This window comes from Mobula hypostoma, chromosome 28 (genome assembly GCF_963921235.1).
Source record: "Mobula hypostoma chromosome 28, sMobHyp1.1, whole genome shotgun sequence".
NCBI lineage: Eukaryota > Metazoa > Chordata > Chondrichthyes > Myliobatiformes > Myliobatidae > Mobula > Mobula hypostoma.
In genome coordinates, this window is record NC_086124.1 from 36,718,366 (window position 1) to 36,744,836 (window position 26,471).

General features: G+C 50.1%; 2 protein-coding genes across 5 annotated transcripts in view; one reads left to right on the top strand and one right to left on the bottom strand.

Annotated features, from left to right (window-relative positions):
* rasip1 (Ras interacting protein 1) overlaps positions 1–5,078 on the bottom strand; it is a 42,435-nt gene extending 37,357 nt beyond the window's left edge. For all 4 annotated transcript variants that reach the window (XM_063034666.1, XM_063034665.1, XM_063034668.1 and 1 more), the window contains exons 1-2: positions 4,380–5,078; positions 248–843 (exon numbers count right to left, since the gene is read on the bottom strand). In XM_063034666.1, the coding sequence (XP_062890736.1) occupies positions 248–843; positions 4,380–4,516 (733 nt within the window). In that variant the 5' untranslated portion in view covers positions 4,517–5,078. The remainder of the gene's footprint in view (positions 1–247; positions 844–4,379) is intronic.
* An 11,631-nt stretch (positions 5,079–16,709) lies between these two features.
* On the top strand, positions 16,710–26,185 carry LOC134338675 (cytochrome c oxidase subunit 6B1). Its single transcript, XM_063034698.1, has 4 exons — positions 16,710–16,830; positions 17,794–17,903; positions 23,169–23,269; positions 25,867–26,185. The coding sequence occupies exons 2-4, from the start codon at positions 17,801–17,803 to the stop codon at positions 25,918–25,920; spliced, it is 258 nt and encodes an 85-aa protein (XP_062890768.1). The 5' UTR covers positions 16,710–16,830; positions 17,794–17,800; the 3' UTR covers positions 25,921–26,185.
* The last annotated feature ends 286 nt before the right edge of the window (positions 26,186–26,471 follow it).

The window sequence follows — 26,471 nt, forward strand, 5'->3', positions numbered from 1 at the left end:
TCTCCCCGTCCCTCCTCACCCTCGTTTCTGCTGTCCTCTCCCTCTCCCCCTCACTCTCCCTCTCCCTCCTCTCCTTCTCCCTCCTCACCCTCGTTCCCGCCATCCTCTTCCCTCTCCTTCTCTCTCCTCACCCTCGTTCCTGCCGTCCTCTCCCTCTCCCCCTCACTCTCCCTCCCCCTCACTCTCCCCCTCCCTCCTCACCCTCGTTCCCGTCGTCCTCTCCCTCACTCTCCCTCTCCCTCCTCACCCTCGTTCCCGCCGTCCTCTTCCCTCTTGCGCCGCTCCTCTTCCTCCCGTTCCTCGCGCTCCAGCTCGTCTCTGCGGCGTATCTCGAACCGCCGGACGTAGCCCCGTTGGGGCCTCCATAGCTCCTGGATCAGCAGCGGCCGCTCGTGGGCACCTACTGGCCGCCGGCATGCCTCCCTCCAACCGCCAGCGGTATCCCCACCGGGACCCTGGCCCACTGCCTCGCACAGGACGTAGTCGCTGGGGTCGGCAGATGGCAGGCCATAGCGGAGAAGGGCCTCGCGCACCAGGCTCCGTGCACTGGACCCCCGGCTGGCTAAAACACCCTTATAGTTGGCGCCAGCCATCAGCCCCTCCCCGTACACCTTGAGGAGGCCAGGCGCCCCAGGGCGGGTGGACAGTTCACCCCCCTCACCATCCTGACCGTCTTCACCCCCACCCTGCTCCTCCTCCCCACCGGACACCAGCCTCTTCTCACTGCTCCAGCGGCCGAAGAACTGGGAGACGCGGTGAGAGCGGGAAGGTGCAGACAGCGGGGCGGAGGGGCGGCTCTCCGGGGGCTCGCTGGTCCGGCTGGCTGTGTCTGACGAAGTGGACCTGAGGACGAGGCAGGAGAAGGAGAGGGGTGAGGGTTGTCTCTCTCTCTGAGGAGGGGATGAGGGTGGGCTGTATCGGAGGAGGTGAATCAAATAGGGTGAGATCGGTCTCGGAGGAGGAGAGAGTGCTCTGTATTGGAGGAAGCAGACCTTGTGGGGGAGGAGGAGTGAGAGAGGGAGAGGGATGAGGGTGGTCTGTCTGAGAACATGGATCTTCAGGGGAAAGGTCGAGATTGTGGTCTCTCTCTGAGGAGGAGCGTCCGAGAGGTGGGTCAGAGAGAGAGGCGAGAGAGGTTGAGGTTGCTGCTGGGAGGGTGTCTGTCTGGGTGAGGTCGGGAGGGTGTCTGTCTTGGTGAGGTCGGGAGGATGTCTGTCTGGGTGAGGTCGGGAGGGTGTCTGTCTGGGTGAGGTCGGGAGGGTGTCTGTCTTGGTGAGGTCGGGAGGATGTCTGTCTGGGTGAGGTCGGGAGAGTGTCTGTCTTGGTGAGGTCGGGAGGGTGTCTGTCTGGGTGAGGTCGGGAGGATGTCTGTCTGGGTGAGGTCGGGAGGGTGTCTGTCTGGGTGAGGTCGGGAGGATGTCTGTCTGGGTGAGGTCGGGAGGGTGTCTGTCTTGGTGAGGTCGGGAGGTTGTCTGTCTGGGTGAGGTCGGGAGGGTGTCTGTCTGGGTGAGGTCGGGAGGGTGTCTGTCTTGGTGAGGTCGGGAGGATATCTGTCTGGGTGAGGTCGGGAGGGTGTCTGTCTTGGTGAGGTCGGGAGGATGTCTGTCTGGGTGAGGTCGGGAGGGTGTCTGTCTTGGTGAGGTCGGGAGGATATCTGTCTGGGTGAGGTCGGGAGGGTGTCTGTCTTGGTGAGGTCGGGAGGATGTCTGTCTGGGTGAGGTCGGGAGGGTGTCTGTCTGGAAAGGGTTGAGTCTGAAGTACGAGGGAGAGAGGGACAGGGGCTGAGGGGGTGGATCTGAGTGAAAGGGAGAGAACGGGGTGATAGACACACACACACAGACACACACAATCTCACAGAGACACACACAGACATATACATACAGATATACACACACACACACTCACACACCGACACACACACACACAATCTCACAGAGACACACACAGACATATACATACAGATATACACACACAGACACTCACACACCGACACACACACACACACACCGACACACACACACACACAATCTCACAGAGACACACACAGACATATACATACAGATATACACAAACAGACACACACACACAGACACACACAATCTCACAGAGACACACACAGACATATACATACAGATATACACAAACAGACACACACACACACACAATCTCACAGAGACACACAGACATATACATACAGATATACACAAACAGACACACACACACACACACACAATCTCACAGAGACACACACAGACATATACATACAGATATACACAAACAGACACACACACACACACACACACACACAATCTCACAGAGACACACACAGACATATACATACAGATATACACACACAGACACTCACACACACACACACACACACACAATCTCACAGAGACACACACAGACATATACATACAGATATACACAAACAGACACACACACACACACACACACAATCTCACAGAGACACACACAGACATATACATACAGATATACACACACAGACACTCACACACACACACACACACAATCTCACAGAGACACACACAGACATATACATACAGATATACACAAACAGACACACACACACACACACACACAATCTCACAGAGACACACACAGACATATACATACAGATATACACAAACAGACACACACACACAGACACACACAATCTCACAGAGACACACACAGACATATACATACAGATATACACAAACAGACACACACACACACACACAATCTCACAGAGACACACACAGACATATACATACAGATATACACACACAGACACTCACACACCGACACACACACACACACACCGACACACACACACACACACACAATCTCACAGAGACACACACAGACATATACATACAGATATACACAAACAGACACACACACACAGACACACACAATCTCACAGAGACACACACAGACATATACATACAGATATACACAAACAGACACACACACACACACACACACACATAAAGCTCGCAGAGACACACACAGACATATACATACAGATATACACAAACAGACACACACACACACACACACAATCTCACAGAGACACACACAGACATACATACAGATATACACAAACAGACACACACACACAATCTCACAGAGACACACACAGACATATACATACAGATATACACAAACAGACACACACACACACACACACAATCTCACAGAGACACACACAGACATACATACAGATATACACAAACACACACACACACACACACAATCTCACAGAGACACACACAGACATATACATACAGATATACACAAACAGACACACACACACACAATCTCACAGAGACACACACAGACATATACATACAGATATACACAAACAGACACACACACACACACACACACACAATCTCACAGAGACACACACAGACATATACATACAGATATACACAAACAGACACACACACACACACACAATCTCACAGAGACACACACAGATATATACATACAGATATACACAAACAGACACACACACATACATAAAGCTCGCAGAGACACACACAGACAGATAGGCGAATGGTATGCTGGTATTTATAGCGAGAGGATTTGAGTACAGGAGCAGGGAGGTACTACTGCAGTTGTACAAGGCCTTGGTGAGACCACACCTGGAGTATCGTCTGCAGGTTTGGTCCCCTAATCTGAGGAAAGACATCCTTGCCATACAGCGAGTACAAAGAAGGTTCACCAGATTGATTCCTGGGATGGCAGGACTTTCATATGATGAAAGACTGGATGAACTAGGTTTATACCCTCTGGAATTTAGAAGATTGAGGGGGGATCTGATTGAAATGTATAAAATTCTAAAGGGATTGGACAGGCTAGATGCAGGAAGATTGTTGGGGAAGTCCAGAACGAGGGGTCACAGTTTGAGGATAAAGGGGAAGCCTTTTAGGACCGAGATTAGGAAAAACTTCTTCACACAGAGAGTGGTGAATCTGTGGAATTCTTTGCCACAGGAAACAGTTGAGGCCAGTTCATTGGCTATATTTAAGAGGGAGTTAGATAAGGCCCTTGTGGCTACGGGGATCAGGGGGTATGGAGGGAAGGCTGGTGCAGGGTTCTGAGTTGGATGATCAGCCATGATCATACTGAATGGCGGTGCAGGCTCGAAGGGCTGAATGGCCTACTCCTGCACCTATTTTCTATGTTTCTATACATACAGATATACACAAACAGACAGACAGACAGACAAACACACACACACACACACACACACACAGACAGACAGACAGACACACACACAAGCTCACAGAGACACACACAGACATATACATACAGATATACACACACAGACACTCACACACCGACACACACTCACACACACTTACTTGACCGATCCCACACTGGGCCACCTCCTGGCCGCTTTCACCAGCTGTTTCTTTGGGGAATTGATCCACAGTCCGAACGGGATGTGGAGTTTCCCAAACTTTGTGCTCGCCCCTTCCTTCTTGCCTTCGGAAAACATGTTGGGATAGTCGTGCTCCACTACCGGACTCTATCTCTCTCGCCCCTTTCGCTCTCCCTGTTTCTCTCTCTCTATCCTTTTCTCTCACTCTCTCTCCCCTCTCTCCCCCTCCCTCCAAAGGACGTCACAGTTCCTGTTTCTCACCTTTCCTCTCCCTCTCCTCTATCTCACCCCTCCCCTGAATTTCTCTCGGTTTCCACCCACTTCTCCTCTCTCACTCTCTCCTGCTCCCCTCTCCTTACAACCCTGCCCCTCTCTTCCACTCTGTCCCTCCCCCTGTCTCCCTCTATCCGGCTGCCCTCTTGGCCCCTCTCTCCTGCTCTCTCTAGTTGCCGCTCTCCTTTGCTTCCCCACTTCTCTCTCCCACACCCTCTCTCCCCTCCACTCTTCCTTCTCCCTCACACCGCGACTCTCTATCTCTCCCTCCCTTCTGTCTTCTCTCCGCTCACCGGACGATTTGGTGGAAACCCCAGTTCCCGGAGCTGCTGGTAACAGAGAAGTTGTCTGCGCCCTGCTCTCCCTTGCCCGTCTCCCTCCAGCGCCTTCCCCTGCCCCACCACAGCCTGCCTGAAAGACCAACGGTTAATTATAGCCTCCCCTTTGTCTCATCCTGTCCCAACTTCCTCCAGGATTTTCCTGTTCCCATAACACATCACAGGATGTGCAGGATGCACTGGTGTCCCCACCCACACCGTACAGCACCTTCACCTCCCTCACCCCCATCTCTGTAAAACCCACAGTCTGCTTTCTCCTGTACAAACATCTCCCTCAACCCCCATCTCTGTAAAGCCTACACTCCCCTTTCTCCTGTACAAACACCTCCCTCGCCCCCTCCCCATCTCTGTAAAACCTACACTCCGCTTTCTCCTGTACATACACCTCCCTCAACTCCCCATCTCTGTAAAACCTACACTCCCCTTTCTCCTGTTCAAACCCCTCCCTCACCCCCTCCCCATCTCCGTAAAACCTACACTCCCCCCTCCTGTTCAAACACCACCCTCTCCCCCCATCTCTGTAAAACCTACACTCCCCTTTCTCCTGTTCAAACCCCTCCCTCACCCCCTCCCCATCTCCGTAAAACCTACACTCCCCCCTCCTGTTCAAACACCACCCTCTCCCCCCATCTCTGTAAAACCTACACTCCCTTTTCTCCTGTACAAACACCTCCCTCGCCCACTCCCCATCTCTGTAAAACCCACTCTCCCGCTTCCTGTTCAAACCCCTCCCTCACTCCCTTCCTATCTCTGTAACCCCTACACTCCCCCCTCCTGTTCAAACCCCTCCCTCACCCCCTCCCCATCTCTGTAAAAACTACACACCCCATTCTCCTGTATAAACATCTCTCTCAACTCCCCATCTCTGTAAAACCTACACTCCAGCTCCTATTCAAACACCACCCTCTCCCCCCTTCTCTGTAAAACCTACACGCCCTTTTCTCCTGTACAAACATCTCCCTCACCGCCTCCCTATCTCTGTAACCCCTACACTCGCCCCTCCTGTTCAAACCCCTCCCTCACCCCCTCCCTATCTCTGTAACCCCTACACTCCCCCTCCTGTTCAAACCCCTCCGTCACCCGCTCCCCATCTCTGTAAAACCTACACTTCCCTTTCTCCTGTATAAACACCTCCCTCACCCCCTCCCCATCTCTGTAAAACATACACCCCCCTCCTGTTCAAACCCCTACCTCACCCCCTCCCTATCTCTGTAACCCCTACACCCTTATCCTCCTGTTCAAACCCCTCCCTCACCCCCTCCCTATCTCTGTAACCCCTACACTCCCCCCTCCTGTTCAAACCCCTCCCTCACCCCCTCCCCATCTCTGTAAAACCTACACTCCCCCCTCCTTTTCAAACACCACCTTCTCCCCCCATCTCTGTAAAACCTACACTCCCTTTTCTCCTGTACAAACAACTCCCTCACACTCTCCCCATCTCTGTAAAACCCACACTCCCCCCTCCTGTTTAAACTCCTCCTTCACTCCCTCCCTATCTCTGTAACCCCTACACCCCCCTCCTGTTCAAACCCCTACCTCACCCCCTCCCCATCTCTGTAAAACCTACACTCCCCCCTCCTGTTCAAACCCCTCCCTCACCCCCTCCCCATCTCTGTAAAACCTACACTCCCCCCTCCTGTTCAAACCCCTCCCTTGCCCCCTCCCCATCTCTGTAAAACCTACACTCCCCCCTCCTGTTCAAACCCCTCCCTCACCCCCTCCCCATCTCTGTAAAACCTACACTCCCCCCTCCTGTTCAAACACCACCCTCTCCCCCCATCTCTGTAAAACCCACACTCCCCTTTCTCCTGTACAAACACCTCCCTCGCCCCCTCCCTATCTCTGTAACCGCTACACTCCCCCCGTTCAAACCCCTCCCTAACCCTCTCCCCATTTCTGTGAAACCTACACCCCCCTCCTGTTCAAACCCCTCCCTCACCCCCTCCCTATCTCTGTAAAACCTACACCGCCCATTCTCCTGGATAAAAATCTCCCTCAACTCCCCATCTCTGTAAAACCTACACTCCCCCCTCCTGTTCAAACACCACCTTCTCCCCCCATCTCTGTAAAACCTACACTCCCTTTTCTCCTGTACAAACATCTCCCTCACACCCTCCCCATCTCTGTAAAACCTACACTCCCCTTTCTCCTGTACAAACACCTCCCTCGCCCCCTCCCTATCTCTGTAACCGCTACACTCCCCCAGTTCAAACCCCTCCCTAACCCTCTCCCCATTTCTGTGAAACCTACACCCCCCTCCTGTTCAAACCCCTCCCTCACCCCCTCCCTATCTCTGTAAAACCTACACCGCCCATTCTCCTGGATAAAAATCTCCCTCAACTCCCCATCTCTGTAAAACCTACACTCCCCCCTCCTGTTCAAACACCACCTTCTCCCCCCATCTCTGTAAAACCTACACTCCCTTTTCTCCTGTACAAACATCTCCCTCACACCCTCCCCATCTCTGTAAAACCTACACTCCCCTTTCTCTTGTACAAACACCTCCCTTGCCCCCTCCCCATCTCTGTAAAACCCACACTCCCCCCTCCTGTTCAAACCCTTCCCTCACCCCCTCCCTATCTCTGTAACCCCTATACCCTCATCCTCCTGTTCAAACCCCTCCCTCACCCCCTCCCTATCTCTGTAAACCCTATACTCCCCCCTCCCGTTCAAACCCCTCCCTCACCCCCTCCCTATCTCTGTAACCACTACACTCCCTGTCCGTCTGTTCAAACCCCTCCATCACCCCCTCCCTATCTCTGTAACCCCTACACCCTCATCCTCCTGTTCAAACCCCTCCCTACCCCCTCCCCATCTCTGTAAAGCCTACACTCCCCATTCTCCTGTATAAACATTTCCCTCAACTCCCCATCTCTGTAAAACCTACACTCCCCTTTCTCCTGTACAAACACCTCCCTTGTCCCCTCCCTATCTCTGTAACCCCTACACCCCCATCCTCCTGTTCAAAGATGGTAAAATGCAAAGATAGTGTGTGGTCAGACCGTCAGGGAGGGCAGGCAGGTGAGAGGTGAAAATTGCAGCCAGCAGGGTGAGTATCAGTGTGTTAGGGGTGCAGAATCAAAAGGGAATCATTAGGAAGGGGTTGAGGGAGTGGTTTGAACAGGAGGTTGATCAAACGTCCACCCAGTAACTCCACCAATACTGTATTATTCCCATCAGTCACCTCGTGTAAAGCCGAGCGTCACTTTGAGAACATATAATCAATCTATGTGAGTATATATCTTTCTTATCTTGATCAGGGTAATCGAAGGAGACTGGGGTGCTTTGCCATGGGATGGTATTAGCGCATGGTCCTGAACTACACTGAACTCTTTGTGCTTGCTGTCTTGTGGCTGACTGGTGGTACTGTGTTGTACCTTGACCTTGGAGTCTGGCTGTCTCGTCTGGCTGTATTCGTGGGTATTCTTGAATGATGATTAAATTTGAAATGAACTGAATATGATCGGACTCCTGCATACTCCATGTGTTGCTTGCTCACTCTTTGCCATTTGTGCAATTTGTTCTACTTCGCCTGTTGGCAGTTTGATATTTTCTTGAACAGGTTCTATGGTGTTTCTTTATTTCATGTTTGCTTGCAAGAGGACAAATTCTGTATATGTACTTTGGTAATAAATCTACTTTCAATCTTACGCATTTATATTTAGTGTCGTTTTAAATTATTATTATGCTCTATATCTTTTGTGTTTTTTGTGCTGCGTCAGATCCGGAGTAGCAATTATTTTATTCTTCTTACACTTCTGGACAGGAAATGACATTAAGTAACCTGGAACAGAAATGCACTGTATTATTGATGAACCTATTTGTGGTAATATTACTCTATATACTGTGTGTTTGAGTTTTACATACTGTGTTGTGCACCCTGGTCCGGAGAAACATTGTTTTATTTGACGGTATGCATGTGTAAGGGTAGTAATCTCGGGATTACTGCCTGTGCCACGCGACAGTGAGTATAGGAATACAGTGAGGTGGAAGATAAAAGCGTGGCTGAGGGATTGGAGTAGAAGGCAGGGATTCAGATTTCTGGATCATTGGGACCTCTTTTGGGGAGGTGTGACCTGTACAAAAAGGATGGGTTGCACTTGATTCCAAGGGGGACCAGTATCCTGGCAGGGAGGTTTGCTAAGGCTATTGGGAAGAATTTAAACTAGAATTGCTGGGGGGTGGGAACCAAACTGATGAGACAGAGGAAAGGGCAGTTGGCTCACAAACAGAAAAAGCTTGTAGGCAGTGTGAGAAAGAGGATAGGCAGGTGATAGAGAAGGGATATGCTCAGATTCATGGTTTGAGATGTGTCTATTTTAGTGCAAGGAGTATTATGAACAAAGCGGATGAGCTTAGAGTGTGGATCAGTACTGGGAGCTGTGATGTTGTGGCCATTACAGAGACTTGGATGGCTCAGGGGCAGGAATGGCTACTTAGAGTGCCAGGCTTTAGATTTTCAGAAAGGACAGGAAGAGGGGCAAAAGAGGTGGGGGCAGGGCACCCACTATCAGAGATAGTGTCACGGCTGCAGAAAAGGAGGAAGACATGGAGGGATTGTCTACCGAGTCTCTGTGGGTGGACGTTAGAAACAGGAAAGGATCAATAACTCTATTGGGTGTTTGTTGTAGACCACCCAATAGTAACAGGGACATTGAGGAGCAGATAGGGAAACAGATTCTGGAATGGTACAATAATAACAGGGTTGTCGTGATGGGAGATTTGAATTTCCCCAATGTTGATTGGCATCTCCCTAGAGCAAGGGGGTTAGATGGGGTGGATTTTGTTTGGTGTTTTCAGGAAAGTTTCCTCACACAATATGTAGGTAAGCCTACCAGAGGAGAGGCTGTACTTGATCTGGTATTGGGAAAGGAACCTGGTCAGGTGTCAGGTCTCTCAGTGGGAGAGCATTTTGGAGATAGTGATCACAATTCTATCTCCTTTATCATAGCATTGGAGAGAGATAGGAACAGACAAGTTAGGAAAACGTTTAATTGGAGTAAAGTAATTAGAATGACGCTATCAGGCAGGAACTTGGAAGCATAAATTGGGGACAGATGTTCTCAGGGAAATATATGGCAGAAATGTGGCAAATGTTCAGGGGATATTTGTGTGGCGTTCTGCATAGGTACATTCCAATGAGACAGGGAAAGGATGGTAGGATACAGGAACTGTGGTGTACAAAGGCTGTTGTAAATCTAGTCAAGAAGAAGAGCTTATGAAAGGTTCAAAAAACTAGGTAATGATAGAGATCTAGAAGATTATAAAGCTAGCAGGAAGGAGCTTAAAAATGAAATTAGGAGAGCCAAAAGGGGCCATGAGAAGCCCTTGACAAGCAGGATTAAGGAAAACCCCAAAGGCATTCTACAAGTATGTGAAGAGCAAGAAGATAAGACGTGAGAGAATAGGACCAATCAAGTGTGACAGTGGAAAAGTGTGTATGGAACCAGAGGAGATAGCGGAGGTACTCAATGAATACTTCGCTACGGAAAAGAACTTTGGCGATTGTAGGGATGACTTACAGCGGACTGAAAACCTTGAGATTACATTAAGAAAGAGGATGTGCTGGAGCTTTTGGAAAACATCAAGTTGGATAAATCAAACACGAGGAAATCTACAGATGCTGGAAATTCAAGCAACACACATAAACGATGCTGGTGAACGCAGCAGGCCAGGCAGCATCTATAGGAAGAGGTACAGTCGACTGTACCTCTTCCTATAGATGCTGCCTGGCCTGCTGCATTCACCAGCACTTTTTAAGTTGGATAACTCATTGGGACCAGACAAGATATATCCCAGGCTACTGTGAGAGGTGAGGGAGGAGATTGCTGAGCCTTTGGCAATGATCTTTGCATCATCAATGGAGACAGGAGAAGTTCCAGAGGATAGGAGGGTTGCAGATGTTGTTCCCTTATTCAAGAAAGGGAGTAGAGATAGCCCAGGAAATTATAGACCAGTGAGTCTTACTTCAGTGGTTGGTAAATTGATGGAAAAGATCCTGAGAGGCATAATGTGATTAGGAATAGTCAGCATGGCTTGTCAAAGGCATTTACAAGCATTGAATTTTTTGAGGAGGAGGTAACTAAACACATTGATGAAGGTAGAGCAGTAGATGTAGTGTACATGGATTTCAGCAAGGCATTTGATAAGGTACACCATTAGATGGGTCATATTCTGCATAGAGGCTGGTGACCAGTGGGGTGCCTGAGGGACCTGTTCTGGGACCCCTACCCTTCGTGATTTTTATAAATGACTTGGATGAGGAAGTGGAGGGATGGGTTAGTAAATTTGCTGATGACAGAAAGATTGAAGGTGTTGTGGATAGTGTGGAGGGCTGTCAGAGGTTACAGCAGGACCTCAATGGGATGCAAAACTGGGCTGAGAAGAAAGCGACCAAAGGCAACATCTTCCAGACGATTCACAAAACGACTTCTTTCACTTCTGTGTCTTTTCCTTTGAACTGTGGTTCTGCCGCTGTGGGAGCCTGTGATCTACACTTTGGTGGTGTGTTTTTTCGGTTCTGGTGCTTTGGTGTCTCTGAGGGTGTTCGATGAGGTTCCAAGCCAAGTGTGCGGCCTTGAGGTGGAGAAGCCTGGAGAGGGGGTGCAAACCCATGATCGACTCCATTTCTCACCGATCTCACTGATTAAAGTGACAGGAAAGATTGAAAGAATCAAGATGAAAAGTTGTGGGTGGGTAGGTGAGCCTCTCGCTCGCTGCTGCCGGTGTCCTGGGTCTTGGGCCGGGTTTAATCATGTGGTGTGTGGTTTGGACTCGGTACGTTACATTATGACGTGCTTCTGGCTGCTCCTTTCTTTTTGTTGTGACTTCGATCAGGCTTTGCCTTCAGGTAATAGGTGACACAGCGCAAGACTGAACTGAACAGAAGGTGCCTGAACTCTTTTGATGACCTTTGTGGGTTGATGTTTTATATTCAGTGTTCTTGGACTACAGTTCTGCACTGAACACCATAATTCCCTCCAGGCTCGACAAGAAGCTCAGAGACCTCGGCCTTCACCCTGCCTTGTGCAACTGGATCCTGGGCTTCCTGTCAGTTCACTGGCAGGTGGTAAGAGTGGGCTCCCTCACCTCTGCCCCTCTGACCCTCAATACAGCAGTCCCTCAGGGCTGTGTCCTAAGCCCCCTCCTTTACTCTCTAATAACTCATGACTGTGATGCCACCCACAGCTCCAATCTGCTAATTAAATTTGCTGACGACACTACACTGATTGGCCTAATCTCAAATAATAATGAGGTAGCCGAGAGAGGAAGTCATTACCCGGACACAGTGGTATCAAGAAAACAACCTCTCCCTCAATGTCGCAAGAACAAAGGAGTTGGTTGTGGACGACAGGAGGAATGAAGACAGGCTAACCCCTATTGACATCAAAGGATCTGTGGTTGAGAGGGTGAATAGCTTTAAGTTCCTCGGCATCTATATCACCGAGGACCTCGTGGTCTGTACATACCGGCCGTGCGGTGAAAAAAGCACAACAGGGCCTTTCACCTCATAGTCATAGTGATACTTTATTGATCCCGGGGGAAATTGTTTTTTGTTACAGTTGCACCATAAATAATAAATAGTAATAGAACCATAAATAGTTAAATAGTATTATGTAAATTGTGCCAGGAAATAAGTCCAGGACCAACCTATTGGCTCAGGGTGTCTGACCCTCCAAGGGAGGAGTTGTAAAGTTTGATGGCCACAGGCAGGAATGATTTCCTATGACGCTCTGTGTTGCATCTCGGTGGAATGAGTCTCTGGCTGAATGTACTCCTGTGCCCAACCAGTACATTATGTAGTGGATGGGAGACATTGTCCAAGATGGCACGCAACTTGGACAGCATCCTCTTTTCAGACACCACCATCAGAGGGTCCTCAGACCTCGGACAAGTGAAGAAGTTTGGTACGGGTTCCCAAGTCCTAAGTTCTTTCTACAGGGCACAGTTGAGAGCATCCTGACTGGCTGCATCACTGCCTGGTATGGGAACTGTACTTCCCTCAATCGCAGGACTCTGCAGAGAGTGGTGTGGACAGCCCAGTGCATCTGTAGTTGTGAACTTCCCATGATTCAAGACATTTACAAAGACAGGTGTGTAAAAATGGCCCGAAGGATGATTGGGGACCTGAGTCACCCCAACCACAAACTGATCCAGCTGCTACCATCCGGGAAATGATACCGCAGCATAAAAGCCAGGACCAACAGGCTCTGGGACAGCTCCTTCCACCAGGCCATCAGATTGATTAATTCATGCTGACATAGCTGTATTTCTATGTTATGTTGACTGTCCTGTTGTACATAGTATTTATTATAAATTATTATAAATTGCACATTGCACATGTAGATGGAGATGTAAAGTAAAGATTTTTACTCCTCATGTATATGAAGGATGTAAATAGTAAAGTCAATTCAATTGAATTCATTTTGTTGCCATTTGCATGGGAGGGGTTTGATGTGTTTCTTTGTTTTGTGGCTGTCTGGGGGCAGTTGAATCTCAGGGTTGTATACTGCATACACACTTTGATAGAACTAGGAATCTTGGAAGTTCATTGAAATAGTGCTAGTTAATTGGTTGAATGTGCCTATTGGTGTTGCAACTAAAGGTCTTCCATTTCTTTCTTTTCTTTATCCTGAGGAGAAAGAAGTAGTTGAAAATAAAGTTTTAACGATAGGTCAGTTGACTGTGCCGCCCTGGGATAGGGACGGAGAGATGAATTCTGATCCCTGAAGGTAAGCTAACTGCAACACGAAATTAAAGGTTACTTCACACTGGGAAAAAAACGTTAGTTCTGGCCAAGGGGGAGGAAAAACAGGCGGATGGTTAGAAATAGTTGAATGATATAAAAATATCCTCAGACACGAGGAAATCTGCAGACGCTGGAAATTCAAGCAACACTCACAAAAAATGCTGGTGAACGCAGCAGGCCAGGCAGCATCCATAGGAAGAGGTACAGTCGACGTTTCGGGCCGAGACCCTTCGTCAGGACTAACTGAAGGAAGAGACAGTAAGAAATTTGAGAGGGGGAGGGGGAGGGGGAGATCTAAAATGATAGGAGAAGACAGGAGGGGAGAGGTGGATCTAAGAGCTGAGAAGGGAGAGGATCACGGGACGGGAAGCCTGAGGAGAAAGAGAAGGGGGGAGGGGAGCCCAGAGGGTGGAGAGCCGGCAAGGAGTTATAGAGAGAGGGACAGAGGGAGAAAGAAGAGAGAGGGAAACAAAAAGGGGGGAAAAAATAAAAAATATATAAAATATATATTAAATAAATAAATAAGGGATGGGGTACAAAGGGGAGGTGGGGCATTAACGGAAGTTAGAGAAGTTGATGTTCATGCCATCAGGTTGGAGACTACCCAGACGGAATATAAGGTGTTGTTCCTCCAACCTGAGTGTGGCTTCATCTTTACAGTAGAGGAGGCCGTGGATAGACATGTCAGAATGGGAATGGGACGTGGAATTAAAATGTGTGGCCACTGGGAGCATAGGTGTTCAGCGAAACGCTCTCCCAGTCTGCGTTGGGTCTCGCCAATATATAGAAGGCCACATCGGGAGCACCGGACGCAGTATATTACCCCAGCCGACTCACAGGTGAAGTGTTGCCTCACCTGGAAGGACTGTCTGGGGCCCTGAATGGTGGTAAGGGAGGAAGTGTAAGGACATGTGTAGCACTTGTTCCACTTACCTGTTCCGGGAAGGAATGGGGGGGACGAATGGACAAGGGAGTCGCATAGGGAGCAATCCCTTGGATTCACTTGATGGGGGGGGGAGAGGGAGAAGGGGGAGGAGGGAGAAGGGGGAGGGGGGAGAAGGGAGAGGAGGGGAGGGGGAGGAGGGAGAGGAGAGGGAAAGGGGAGAAGAGAGGGAGAGATGAGAGGGAGAGAGGAGAGGGAGAGAGGAGAGGGAGAGGGGAGAGGGGAGAGGGAGTGGGAGGGGGGGAGTGGGAGGGGGAGAGGGGGTGAAGAGGGGGAGGGGGAGGAGAGAGGGGAGAGGCGGAGGAGGGAGAGGGGAGAGGGAGGGAGAGGGGAGAGGGAGGGGGAGGGGGAGGAGGGAGAGGAGGAAGAGGTAGAGGGGAAGAGGGAGAGGGGAAGAGGGGGAGGGGGAGAGGAGGGGGAGGGAGAGGAGGTGGAAGACGGAGAGGGGGAAGGGGGAGAGGAGGGGAGGGAGAGGGGGACAGGGGGAGGGGGAGTGGAGAGGAGGTGGAAGACGGAGAGGGGGAAGGGGGAGAGGAGGGGAGGGAGAGGGGGACAGGGGGAGGGGGAGTGGAGAGGAGGGGGAGTGGAGAGGAGGGGGAGGGGAGGGGAGAGGAGGGGGAGGGGAGAGGGGGAGGGGAGGGGGGAGGGGGAGGAGAGGGGAGGGGGAGAGGAGGGGAGAGGAGGGGAGGAGGAGAGGAGGGGGAAGAGGGAGAGGGGAGGGGGACAGGGGGCGGGGAACAGGGGAGAGGAGGGGGATGAGGGGATGAGGGGGAGGGGGAGGGGGAGGGGGATGGGGATGGGGAGAGGAAGGGGAAGGGGGAACAGGGGGAGAGGAAGGGGAAGGGGGAACAGGGGGAGAGGAGGGGGAGGGGGAGGGAGAGGGGGAGGGGAAGAGGGGGAGGGAGAGAGGAGGGGAAGAGGGGGAGGGAGAGAGGAGGGGAGGGGGAGGGAGAGAGGAGGGGAGGGGGGAGGGGAGGGTGAGAGGAGGGGAAGAGGGGGAGGGCAGGGGAGAGGAGGGGAAGGGGGAGCGGAGGGGGGGAGAGGAGGGGAAGAGGGGGGAGAGGAGGGGGAAGAGGGAGAGGGGGAGGGGGACAGGGGGCGGGAACAGGGGAGAGGAGGGGGATGAGGGGGAGGGGGAGCAGAGGGGGAGAGGAGAGGAGAGGAGGGGAGGGGAGGAGGAAAGGAGGGAAAGAGGGGGAAAGGAGGGAAAGAGGGGGAAAGGAGGGAAAGAGGGGGAGAGGAGGGGAAGAGGGGGAGAGGAGGGGGAAGAAGGGCAGGGAACGGGGAGAGGAGGAGAATGAGGGGGAGGGGAGAGGAGGAGAATGAGGGGGAGGGGAGAGGAGGGGAATGAGGGGGAGGGGAGAAGGAGGGGGAAGAGGGGGAAGGGGGAGAGGAGGAGGATGAGGGAGAGGGGGACGGGGAAGAGGGAGAGGGGAAGAGGGAGAGGGGAAGAGGGAGAGGGGGAGGGGGACGGGGAGAGGAGGGGGAAGAGGGAGAGGGGAAGAGGGAGAGGGGGAGGGGGACAGGGGGCGGGGAACAGGGGAGAGGAGGGGAATGAGGGGGAGAGGAGGGGGAAGAGGGAAGGGGAAGAGGGAGAGGGGAAGAGGGAGGGGGGAAGAGAGATAGGGGAGGAGAGGGGAGGGGGGAGGGGAGGGGGAGTGGAGGGGAGGGGAAGAGGAGGGAAATGAGGGGGAGAGGAGGGGGAAGGGGAAAGGAGGAGGATGAGGGAGGGGGACAGGGGGAGAGGAGGGGGAAGAGGGAGAGGGGAGGGGGAGGGGGACAGGGGGAGTGGAGGGGAGGGGGAGGGGGACAGGGGAAGAGGAGGGGGAAGGGGAGAGGAGGGGAAAGAGGGGAAGAGGGAGAGGGGAGGGGAAGGGGAGGGGGAGTGATCATGTGACACCGTGGTAACGGCGGGTTAATAGTATGGAATAAAAATTGAGCAGCAATCGCGAATAAATTGTTTTCTGAGGGACGAGAAGGCTTTGACGGTGTTGGTTTGTTTGTGATAAAAGATTTAAAGAAGAGTTTTGAAGCGGAGTGGTTCCCATGGTGCAGCGCGCGGAGGGGCGGCCGAGCCGAGCCGAGCGTCATTCGGCCGGTGGGTCTTCGTGCGGACGGACGGCGAAAGGTGAGAGGCCTCGGGCTCCTGAGGCCGGGGAGTCATTCACCCCCCCTCCCTTCCGCCGGGGTCTTACGGAGGTGGGCGAGAGAGGGTCCACGGCCTTTTTTCCAACCTTCCCTCCCTCCTAGTCCCCAACACTCGGCCCTCCCGGCGAGTTCTCTCACTCCCAATTCCCCAGGCCCCTCGGTCTCATCGCTCCCTCCCATTAGACCCTACCGGGCTGACCGTCCCGGGACCCCCCGCCCCCTTTGAACATAGAACTAGACCATTCGGTCCGTCATTGCTGGTTTCTCTCGCCCACATTTTCCTGCCCCTTCTCTGTAACCTTTGACATTGCCCTCCCTCACTGAATCTGCACTCCCCGGCCCAACCACCCCAGCTCGGCCTCCCATCGAAACGTCAGCTGCTCTTCTCCCCACCCCTGCACCAGCCAACCTTCTCTTCACTTCCAGCCAACTCCCAAACCTCCCTGTTATCCCCTCTGCCATCTTTAAACCTCAACCACAGGTCTCAACCCATCTCAAGTCCCTCTCACCTCCACACAAAAAAAATCTCCCAAACCTGTCACCCCCTACTTGCAAATCTTCTGTCCTCACACCCTCTCTGTACCATCCCCTATTCCAACACCCTCGCAAACCTCCGTTACCCCACCCGCAAACCTCCTGTCCTCTCGCCCTCTGAACTGCCTCCCCCAAAGCAACTCCTGAAATCTTTCCTGAACCTGTCTCCTAACCCTCTCTCCACCCTCTAAACCATTCCCACATCAAATCTCTGTTGCCGCCTCTCTCATCCCTAGAGCTTTATGTCACCAGACCCCCCCAAACATCCTGCTGCTCCCCTTTTCTCAAACTGCCTGAGCCTCGCTTGCCCCCACCTGCAATCTTTCTCAAGCCTTGCTCGCCCCTGCCGTACTCATCCTCTCCTTCTAACCTCGTCATCTTTCTCTCTCTTCCCCCCCCCGCCCCCCAGGTGAACAATGGCAAGCATCCAGGAACGCATCAGCCAGTACCGGACGGCGCCCTTTGACGCCAGGTTCCCCAACACCAACCAGACCCGCAACTGCTACCAGAACTACCTGGGTGAGCATTTGGGAGGTGGGGGGGGGGTGGTGGGGAGACAGTGACACAGTGGTGATAGGTGCTGACTGGAACACAGGAACAGGCCATTCGGCCCACAATGTTGTGTCACACCACCTGAAAAGCAAATCAACAACACCCAAACACTAATCCCTCCTACCTACATCATGTCCATATCCCTCCATCTTCCTTACATCCATGTGCCTATCCAAACGTCTCTTCAAAGATGCTAATGCATTTGCCTCTACCACCATTCCAGGCATCTACCAGTTTTTAAAAAACTTGCCCCTCACATCCCCTTTGAACCTACCCTTGTTCAATGCATGCCCTCTGGTATTAGGGATTTCAACCCTGGGAAACACATACATTCTATCCACTTTGAAAGAGACTGTCTGTCTACCTGTGCCTCTCATAATTTTATAAACCTCTATCAGGTCTCCCGTCTGCCTCCACTGTGGCAGGGAAAATAACTCAAGTTTGTCCAGCTTCTCATGATAGCACATGCCCTCGAGACCGGGCAGCATCCTGGTAAACCCTTTCTGCATCCTCTGCAAAGCTTCAACATGCATGGATGTCGGTCACCAGTGGAGTGCCTCAGGGATCTGTTCTGGGACCCCAACCTGGATGAGGTAGTAGAGGGATGGGTTAGTAAATTTGCTGATGACACAACGGTTGGGGGTGTTGTGGATAGTGTGGAGGGCTGTCAGAGGTTACAGTGGGACCTCGATAGGTAGCAGATGAGTTCAACCCAGATAAGTATGAAAGTGGTTCATTTTGGTAGGTCAAATATGATGACAGAATATAGTATTAATGGTAAGACTCTTGGCAGTGTGGAGGGTCAGAGGGATCTTGGGGTCTGAGTCCATAGGACACTCAAAGCCGCTGCGCAGGTTGACTCTGTGATTAAGAAGGCGTACGGTATATTGGCCTTCATCAATCGTGGGATTGAATTTAGAAGCTGAGAGGTAATGTTACAGCTATATTAGATTATTAGATTAGATTCAAATTTATTGTCATTGTGCCGAGTACAGATACAAAGCCAATGAAATGCAATTAGCATCTAACCAGAAGTGCAAAAGGATAGTGTTATTTTCAAATACTATATAGGACCCTGGTCAGACCCCACTTGGAAGGACTGTGCTCAGTTCTGGTCGCCTCACTATGAATGTGGAAGCCATAGAAAAGCCATAGGCATTTTCCCAGGGCTGAAATGGTTGCCACAAGAGGACACAGGTTTAAGGTTATGGGGAGTAGGTACAGAGGAGATTTCAGGGGTAGGTTTTTTACTCAGAGAGTGGTGAGTGCGTCAAATGGGCTGCCGGCAATGGTGGTGGAGGTGAATACGATAGGGTCTCTTAAAGAGACTTTTAGATAGGTGCATGGTGCTTAGAAAAATAGAGGGCTATAGGTAAGCCTAGTAATTTCTCAGGTAGGGACATGTTGGGCTCAACTTTGTGGGCCAAGGGGCCTGTATTGTGCTGCAAGTTTTCTATGTTCCTCTGCTGGTATGTTACAGGCCTAACCAGAGTCTTGTAAAGTTGCAAAATAACCTCCTGACTTTTGACCTCAATGCCTTGACTAATAAAGGCAAGCATTCCAAAAGCCACCTTAACCACCCTATCGACCTGTGTAGCCACTTTCGGGGAGTTATAATCTTGGATGCCAAGATCTCTCTGTTCAACAGCACTGCTGCGGGTATTGCCCTTCACAGTGTGCTGTCTCCTTGCATTTGTCCTGCCGAGGTGCAACACTCACACTTATCTGGGTTGAACTCCATCTGCCATTTCTCTGTCCCTATCAGCTACTGATCTATGTCGTGGTGTTTACAGCTTAAAAGAGGTGAGAGTGGATATTGGAACGCTGTAAAATGATGCTGGAAGGTAGTAATGGGAGACAAGGAAATGGCAGACAAACTGAATAAATATTTTGCATCAGTCTTCACTGTGGAGGAAATGAACCGTATGCTGGAAGTTCGAGTGTCTTGGTGGCAGAAATGTGTGAGGTTGCCATTAATAGGGAGAAGATTCTTGTGAAACTTAAAAGGTCTGAAGGTAGATAATTCACCTGGACCAGATGGTGTACACCCCAGAAAGAGGTGGCTGAAGATACTGTGGAGGCATTAGTAATGATCTTTCAAGAATCACTAGATTCTGGAAAGGTTCTGGAGGACTGGAAAATTGCAGGTGTCACTCCAGGGAGAGAAGCAGAAGAAAAGGATGTTGCCAGGACTTGAGAAACTCAGTTACAGAGAAAGGTTGAATAGGTTGGGACTTTATTCTCTGGAACGTAGAAGAATGAGGGGAGATTTAATAGAGGTGTATAAAATTATGATGGGTATAGATAGAGTGAATGCAAGCAGGCTTTTTCCACTGAGGCAAGGGGAGAGAAAAAACAGAGGACATGGGTTAAGGGTGAGGGGGGAAATGTTTAAAGGGAACATTGGGGGGGGCTTCTTCACACAGAGACTGGTGGGAGTATGGAATGAGCTGCCAGATGAGGTGGTAAATGCGGGTTTTTTTTTAACATTTAAGAATAAATTGGACAGATACATGGATGGGAGGTGTATGGAGGGATATGGTCCGTGTGCAGGTCAGTGGGACTAGGCAGAAAATCGTTCGGCACAGCCAAGAAGAGCCAAAAGGGCCTGTTTCTGTGCTGTAGTTTCTATGGTTCTATGGTTCTAAAAGGAAACTATAGGCCAGTTAGTCTGACCTCAGTGGTTGGGAAGATGTTGGAGTCGATTATTAATGATGAGGTCTCAGGGTACTTGGAGGCACATGATAAAATAGGCTGTAGTCAGCGTGGTTTCCTCAAGGGAAAATCGTGCCTGACAAATCTGTTGGAATTCTTTGAAGAAATAACAAGCAGGATAGACGAAGGAGAATAGGTTGATGTGTATTTGGATTTTTGGAAGGGCTTTGACAAGGTGTTGCACGAGAAGCTGCTTAACAAGCTACGAGGCTGATGGTGTTACAGGAAGGATGTTAGCACGGATAAAGCGGTGGTTGATGGTAGGAGGCGAAGAGTGGGAATGAAGGGCTGCTGGTGACTCGTGGTGTTGCACAGGTGTCTGTATGAACCGTATAACATATAACAATTACAGCACGGAAACAGGCCATCTCGGCCCTTCTAGTCCGTGCCGTGTATTGGGACCGATTCTCTTTACGTTATATGTCAGTGATTTGGATAATGGAATTGATGGCTTTGTTAAAGTTTGCAGACGATATGAAGATAGATGGGGCGGTGCAGGTAGTTTCGAGAAAGTAGAGAGGCTACAGGAGGAGTTAGATTGGGAGAACGGGCAAAGAAATGACATTGAATTCAGTGTCAGGAAGTGTATGGTCATGCACTTTGGTAGAAGAAATGAAAGGGTTGACTATTATCTAACTGGTGAGAGATTTCAAAAATCTGAGGCGCCAAGGGACTTGAGTCCTTGAGCAGGATTCCCTAAAGGTTAATTTGCAGATAGTAAGGAAGGCAAATGCAATGTTAGCAGTAATTTCAAGAGGACTGTAATGTAAAAGCAAGGATGTAATGTAAAGCACTGATGAGGCCTCACTTGGAGTATTGGGTAGGTTTGGACCCCTTATCTTAGAAAGGATGTGCTGAAACTGAAGGGGGTTCACGAAAATGATTCAAGAATTGAATGGCTTGTCACATGAAGAGTGTTTGATGGCTCAGACCTGCATTCACTATAATTCAGAAGAATGAAGGTTGTCCTGATTGAAAACTATCGAATGTTGAAAGGCCTTCATCGAGTGGATGTGGAGAGGATGTTTCCTATTGTGGGAGAGTCTTAAGACCAGAGGGCACAGCCTCAGAACAAAGGGGCATCCTTTTAGAATGGAGATGAGGAGGGATTTCTGTAGCCAGAGAGTGGTGAGTCTGTGGAATTCTTTGCCACAGGCAACTGTGGAGAGCAAATCTTTATGTCTGTTTAAGGCAGAGGTTGATAGATTCTTGATTGGTCAGGGCATGAAGGGATATGGAGAGAAGTCAGGTGATTAGGACTGAGAGGAAAAATTGATCAGCCATGATTAAATGGCAGAGCAGACTCGATGGGTAAGTTGAGTGAACTCGGCCTTTTCTCCTTGGAGTGACGGAGGATGAGAGGTGACCTGATAGAGGTGTACAAGATAATGAGAGGCATTGATCATGTGGATAGGCAGAGGCCTTTTCCCAGGGCTGAAATGGCAGCACAAGAGGGCATAGTTGCTTGGAAGTAGGTACAGAGGAGATGCAAGGGGTAAGTTTTTTTACGCAGAGTGATGAGTGTGTGGAATGGGCTGCTGGCGGTGGAGGCCGATACGATAGGGTCTTTTAAGAGAGTCCTGGATGGATACATGGAGCTTAGAAAAATAGAGGGCTATGGGTAAGCCTAAGTTGTTCTAAGGTAAGGACATGTTCAGCATAGCTTTGTGGGCTGAAGGGCCTGTATTGTGCTGTAGGTTTTCTATGTATCTATATCTTATGGTATTCTTTGCCAGTCTTCTACATCTACAAACTTACTATCCCACCCATCTACATTTTCATCTAGGTCATTTATATATATCACAAACACAGAGTCTGCAACCCTCTCAAGGCAGTGCTACCTAGAGAGGTGAGGTGGTGTCGTTGCTGGCCAAAGTTGTCCCATCTGCCTGGGTTTCAGCCCTGTCCCTCTAAAATACTGTGGGCAGTTATGGGGTCCATACCTAAGAAAACGTGCTGGCATTGGAAAGAGTCCAGCGGATGTGATGCTGGGGATGAAAGGAGTGTTTGATGGCTCTGGACCTCTACAAGCTGGAGTTTAGAAAAATTTGGGGGGGGGTGGGCTCATTGAAACCTGTAGAATATTGAAAGGTGTAAATAGAGTGGATGTGGAGGGATGTCTAGGACCAGAGGGAACAGCCTCAGAATAGTGGGACATCCCTTTAGAATGAAGGTGAGGAGAAATTTCTTTAGCCAGAGGGTGGTGAATTTGTAGAATTCATTGCCACAAGCAGATGCGGAGGATGTCATTGGATATATTTAAAACGGAGTTTGACAGGTTCTTCATTAGTCAGCGTGTCAAAGGTTACAGGAGGAAGGCGAGAAAATAGGGTTGAGAGTGATAGGAAATTAACCATGATGGAATGGGGAGGATTGATGGGCTGAATGGCCTTGTCTTTTGGTGATGATAAATCTGATTCTGTGTTCTGACTGTACAAGTGACTGGAGAACTGGTCGTGTTACACGACGTTGGTTGGTGGTGTCACTGATATTTTTCTGGTTTTCTCTCTCATGTAGACTATCATCGCTGCCAGAAGGCTCTGACTGCTCAGGGCAAGGACGTGTCCGTGTGTGAGTGGTATAACAGGGTCTATAAATCCCTGTGCCCCAGATCTTGGGTAAGGAATGCGATAATTGACTCTGGCCCCACGTGTCCGGGTGTGCTGGGATCGTATGAACAAGACCCTTCCTTCTGGTGGGGGGGTGGGGGGGGCAAGATGTGTATGTTCTTTTTATTTAGCGATGCAGCACAGAACAGGCTCGTCAGAATCTTGTTCTTGATAACATTAGACAATCTGTTTGAAACATGCATGTATTCAAAATATGGATGCAAGGATGGTATTGCTCTCTGTATGAGAGATTATTTAGAGATGTAGGGTGGAACAGGGCCCTCCTAATAACAGCACAATTTATAATGACCCATTAACCTACTAACCCGTATGGATGGCAGATGGAAAACCCGCACCTTAACATGGAGGACATATGAACACCTTACAGATTGCGTCAGAATTGAACTCTGAACTGTGCCATTCCCTGGGCTGTCGTAGTGTTGTGTTACGTGCTGGCGCTACGATTGTAGGAATGAGCCTGGCACTTCTGGGGGTGGGAGATAATTTTACACAGTGCGCTGTTCCGGTCTGTTGAGTCATCTGGGACGGTTCTACGGAAGAATGAGGGAATCTGGTGAGGCGGAGATGCATCTCTACCAAAGGAGGTGCAAGGCACTCCTTCCCAACACGAGCCTGCAGGTCACCCTGAGCAAGGTGTAGCACCTGCTTAGCCCCCCCATCAGGGTCACGTGAAGCCGTGGGAGCAGGATGTATGAGCAGCTGGTGCAGATCACATGTCCACTGAGTCAGGCAAATGATCTCTGAAGAGTATTGATAATGGCTAGTGTCATCCATCTTGTAAAGACACTGCCCAGAAGAAGGCAATGGCAAATCACTTCTGTAGAAAAAAAACTTGCCATAAACAAACATGGTCACGGAAAGATCATGATCTCCTATGCCATATGGCGCAGCACTTAATGAGCGAACAATACTGTGATGAAAAGGATGGATAAGACAGAGACAGGAAAGTTGTTTCCACTGGTGAGTGAGAACCAAGGACATAGCCTGAAGAGTCAGGAGAATCGATTTGGGAAAGAGATGAGGAGAAACTGCTTTTCCCAGAGAGTAGTGAATCTGTGGAATTTTCTGCCCAGGGAAACAGGCTACCTCAGTAGATATATTTTAAGACAAGACTGGATAAATTTCTGCATAGCACGGGAATTAAGAGGTATGGGGCAGGTAGTTGGAGCTGAGTTCATGGTCATATGATCTTAGTGAATGGTGGAGCAGACTCGATGGGTTAAATTTCAGACTCCTGCTCCTAGTTCTTGTTGAAAGATGCTTGAAGCAGAAGGCTTGAGCCACAATGTGATTGGGGGGGGAGCAGACAAGAGGCGTCACGTTATGTGGTAGTGGGATACAGTTACAGGTGTAAGATGGCAAACTGAGTTTAATCTGTGCACGTGTCCGTTTGGGAGGTCAAATGTAAAGGGACAGGACTCGGTTAATGGCAGGACCCGTAACAGCGTTGATGTACAGAGGGATTTCAGGTACACATCCACAGATCACAGAGTGAGTAGACGGCGGTAAGGAAGGCATAGGGCCAGGGTGTTGAATACAGGAGTCGAGTAGTCACGTTGCAGTTGTGCAAAACTCTGGTCAGACCGCACTCGGAGTACTGTGTGCAGTTCTGGTCGTCCTCCACACAGGAGCTGTGTGGAGGGCTTTGGAGAGGCTGCAGAAGAGGTTCACTAGGATTAGAGGGCTGAGCTACAAGAGAGGTTAGACAAACGGGTGCTTTCTCTGGAGTGGCAGAGGCTGAGGGGAGATCTGATAAAGGCACAGATGGAGTAGAGAGCTGTTATCCTTTCCTCAGGGTGGAGATGTGTAATACCAGAGGGCAGGCGTTCAAGGTGAGAGGGGAAAAGTTCAAAGGAGATGTGAGGGGCACGTAGTGGTAGATGCGTTACGGAGTGGTGCAGGTGTTTAAGAAGCTCTTGGATAGACATAGAACTGGAGGGAGATGGACACTGAGGGACGGAAGTGACTATAAAGCGTCTGTTCTATAGCACTGTATATATGTGTGGGGTATACACTCAGTGGCTGCTTCATTGGGTGCACTTGCATGTTAATGTAAATATCCAGTCATGTTGCAGCAACTCAGCATAAAAGCATGCAGACATGATCAAGAGATTCATTTGTTGTTTAGACCAAACATCAGAATGGAGAAGAAATGTGATCCAAGTGACTTTGACCGTGGAATCATTGTTGTCATTTAGGATGGTTTGAGTATCTCGGAAACTGCAGACCTCCTGGAATGTTGATACACAGCAGTCTCTCAAGTTGACAGAGATGGTGCAAAAAAACCAAAAATCCAGTGAGCAGCAGTTCTGTGGGTGTGGGTGAAAATGCCTTGTTAATGAGAGAGGACAGAGAATGGCCAGACTGGTTCAAGCTAACTCAAATAACCACACATTACAACAGTGGTGTGCAGAAGAGCATCTCAAACACACAACACATCAAACCTTGAAGTGGATGGGCTACAGCAGCAGTCGACCCCACTGGGTTCCACTCCTGTAGCTAATAAAGTGGCCATTGTGTACCTATATAAGTGTGTGTGTGTGTTTTGCTGACTTGTTTAACTCTGTCTCCTTGTTATATTTCAGGTTAACAAGTGGGATGATCAGAGGGAGTCGGGAAGCTTCCCTGGGAAGATCTGAATGACCAGTTGGGACATGGTTCTCTTTCCCTCTCCTCCTCTACCCCGCAAAATCTCTTGTCGTCTTCTCTCTTACCCAAAGTCTACCTTGGACCTTTGCTGATTGAGCGAGGGGGTGTGGTGGGGTTAATGTTCACGAGCCCTCCCGCAGCGCTGTGCTCCCTTTTTCTGTTGGAGATAGATTTTGGAGTCTCACTGACTTCAAGCTCTCTTTTATGTCTGTAATTCAACAATAAAGTGCTTCTACGAGGAGCCCTTCCCTCGCCTTCCTCTGTGTGTGCCTCTCTCTCTACAAAGGGATGTTTATAGCACAGTACAGGCCCTTTAACCCACAAGAGTCATAGAAAAGTAAAGCCTAGAAGCACTTAAACTGCGTACTCCCATCTACCTGCACTGGAGCCAATGCCCTACAAACCCATCAAACTTAAATGTTGAAATGAAGCTTGCATGCACCACTTGTGCTAGCAGCTTGTTCCACACTCACAGACCCTCTGAGTGAAGTAGTTTTCCATAAAACTTTTCACCCTTAACCCATGACCTCTGGTTGTAGTC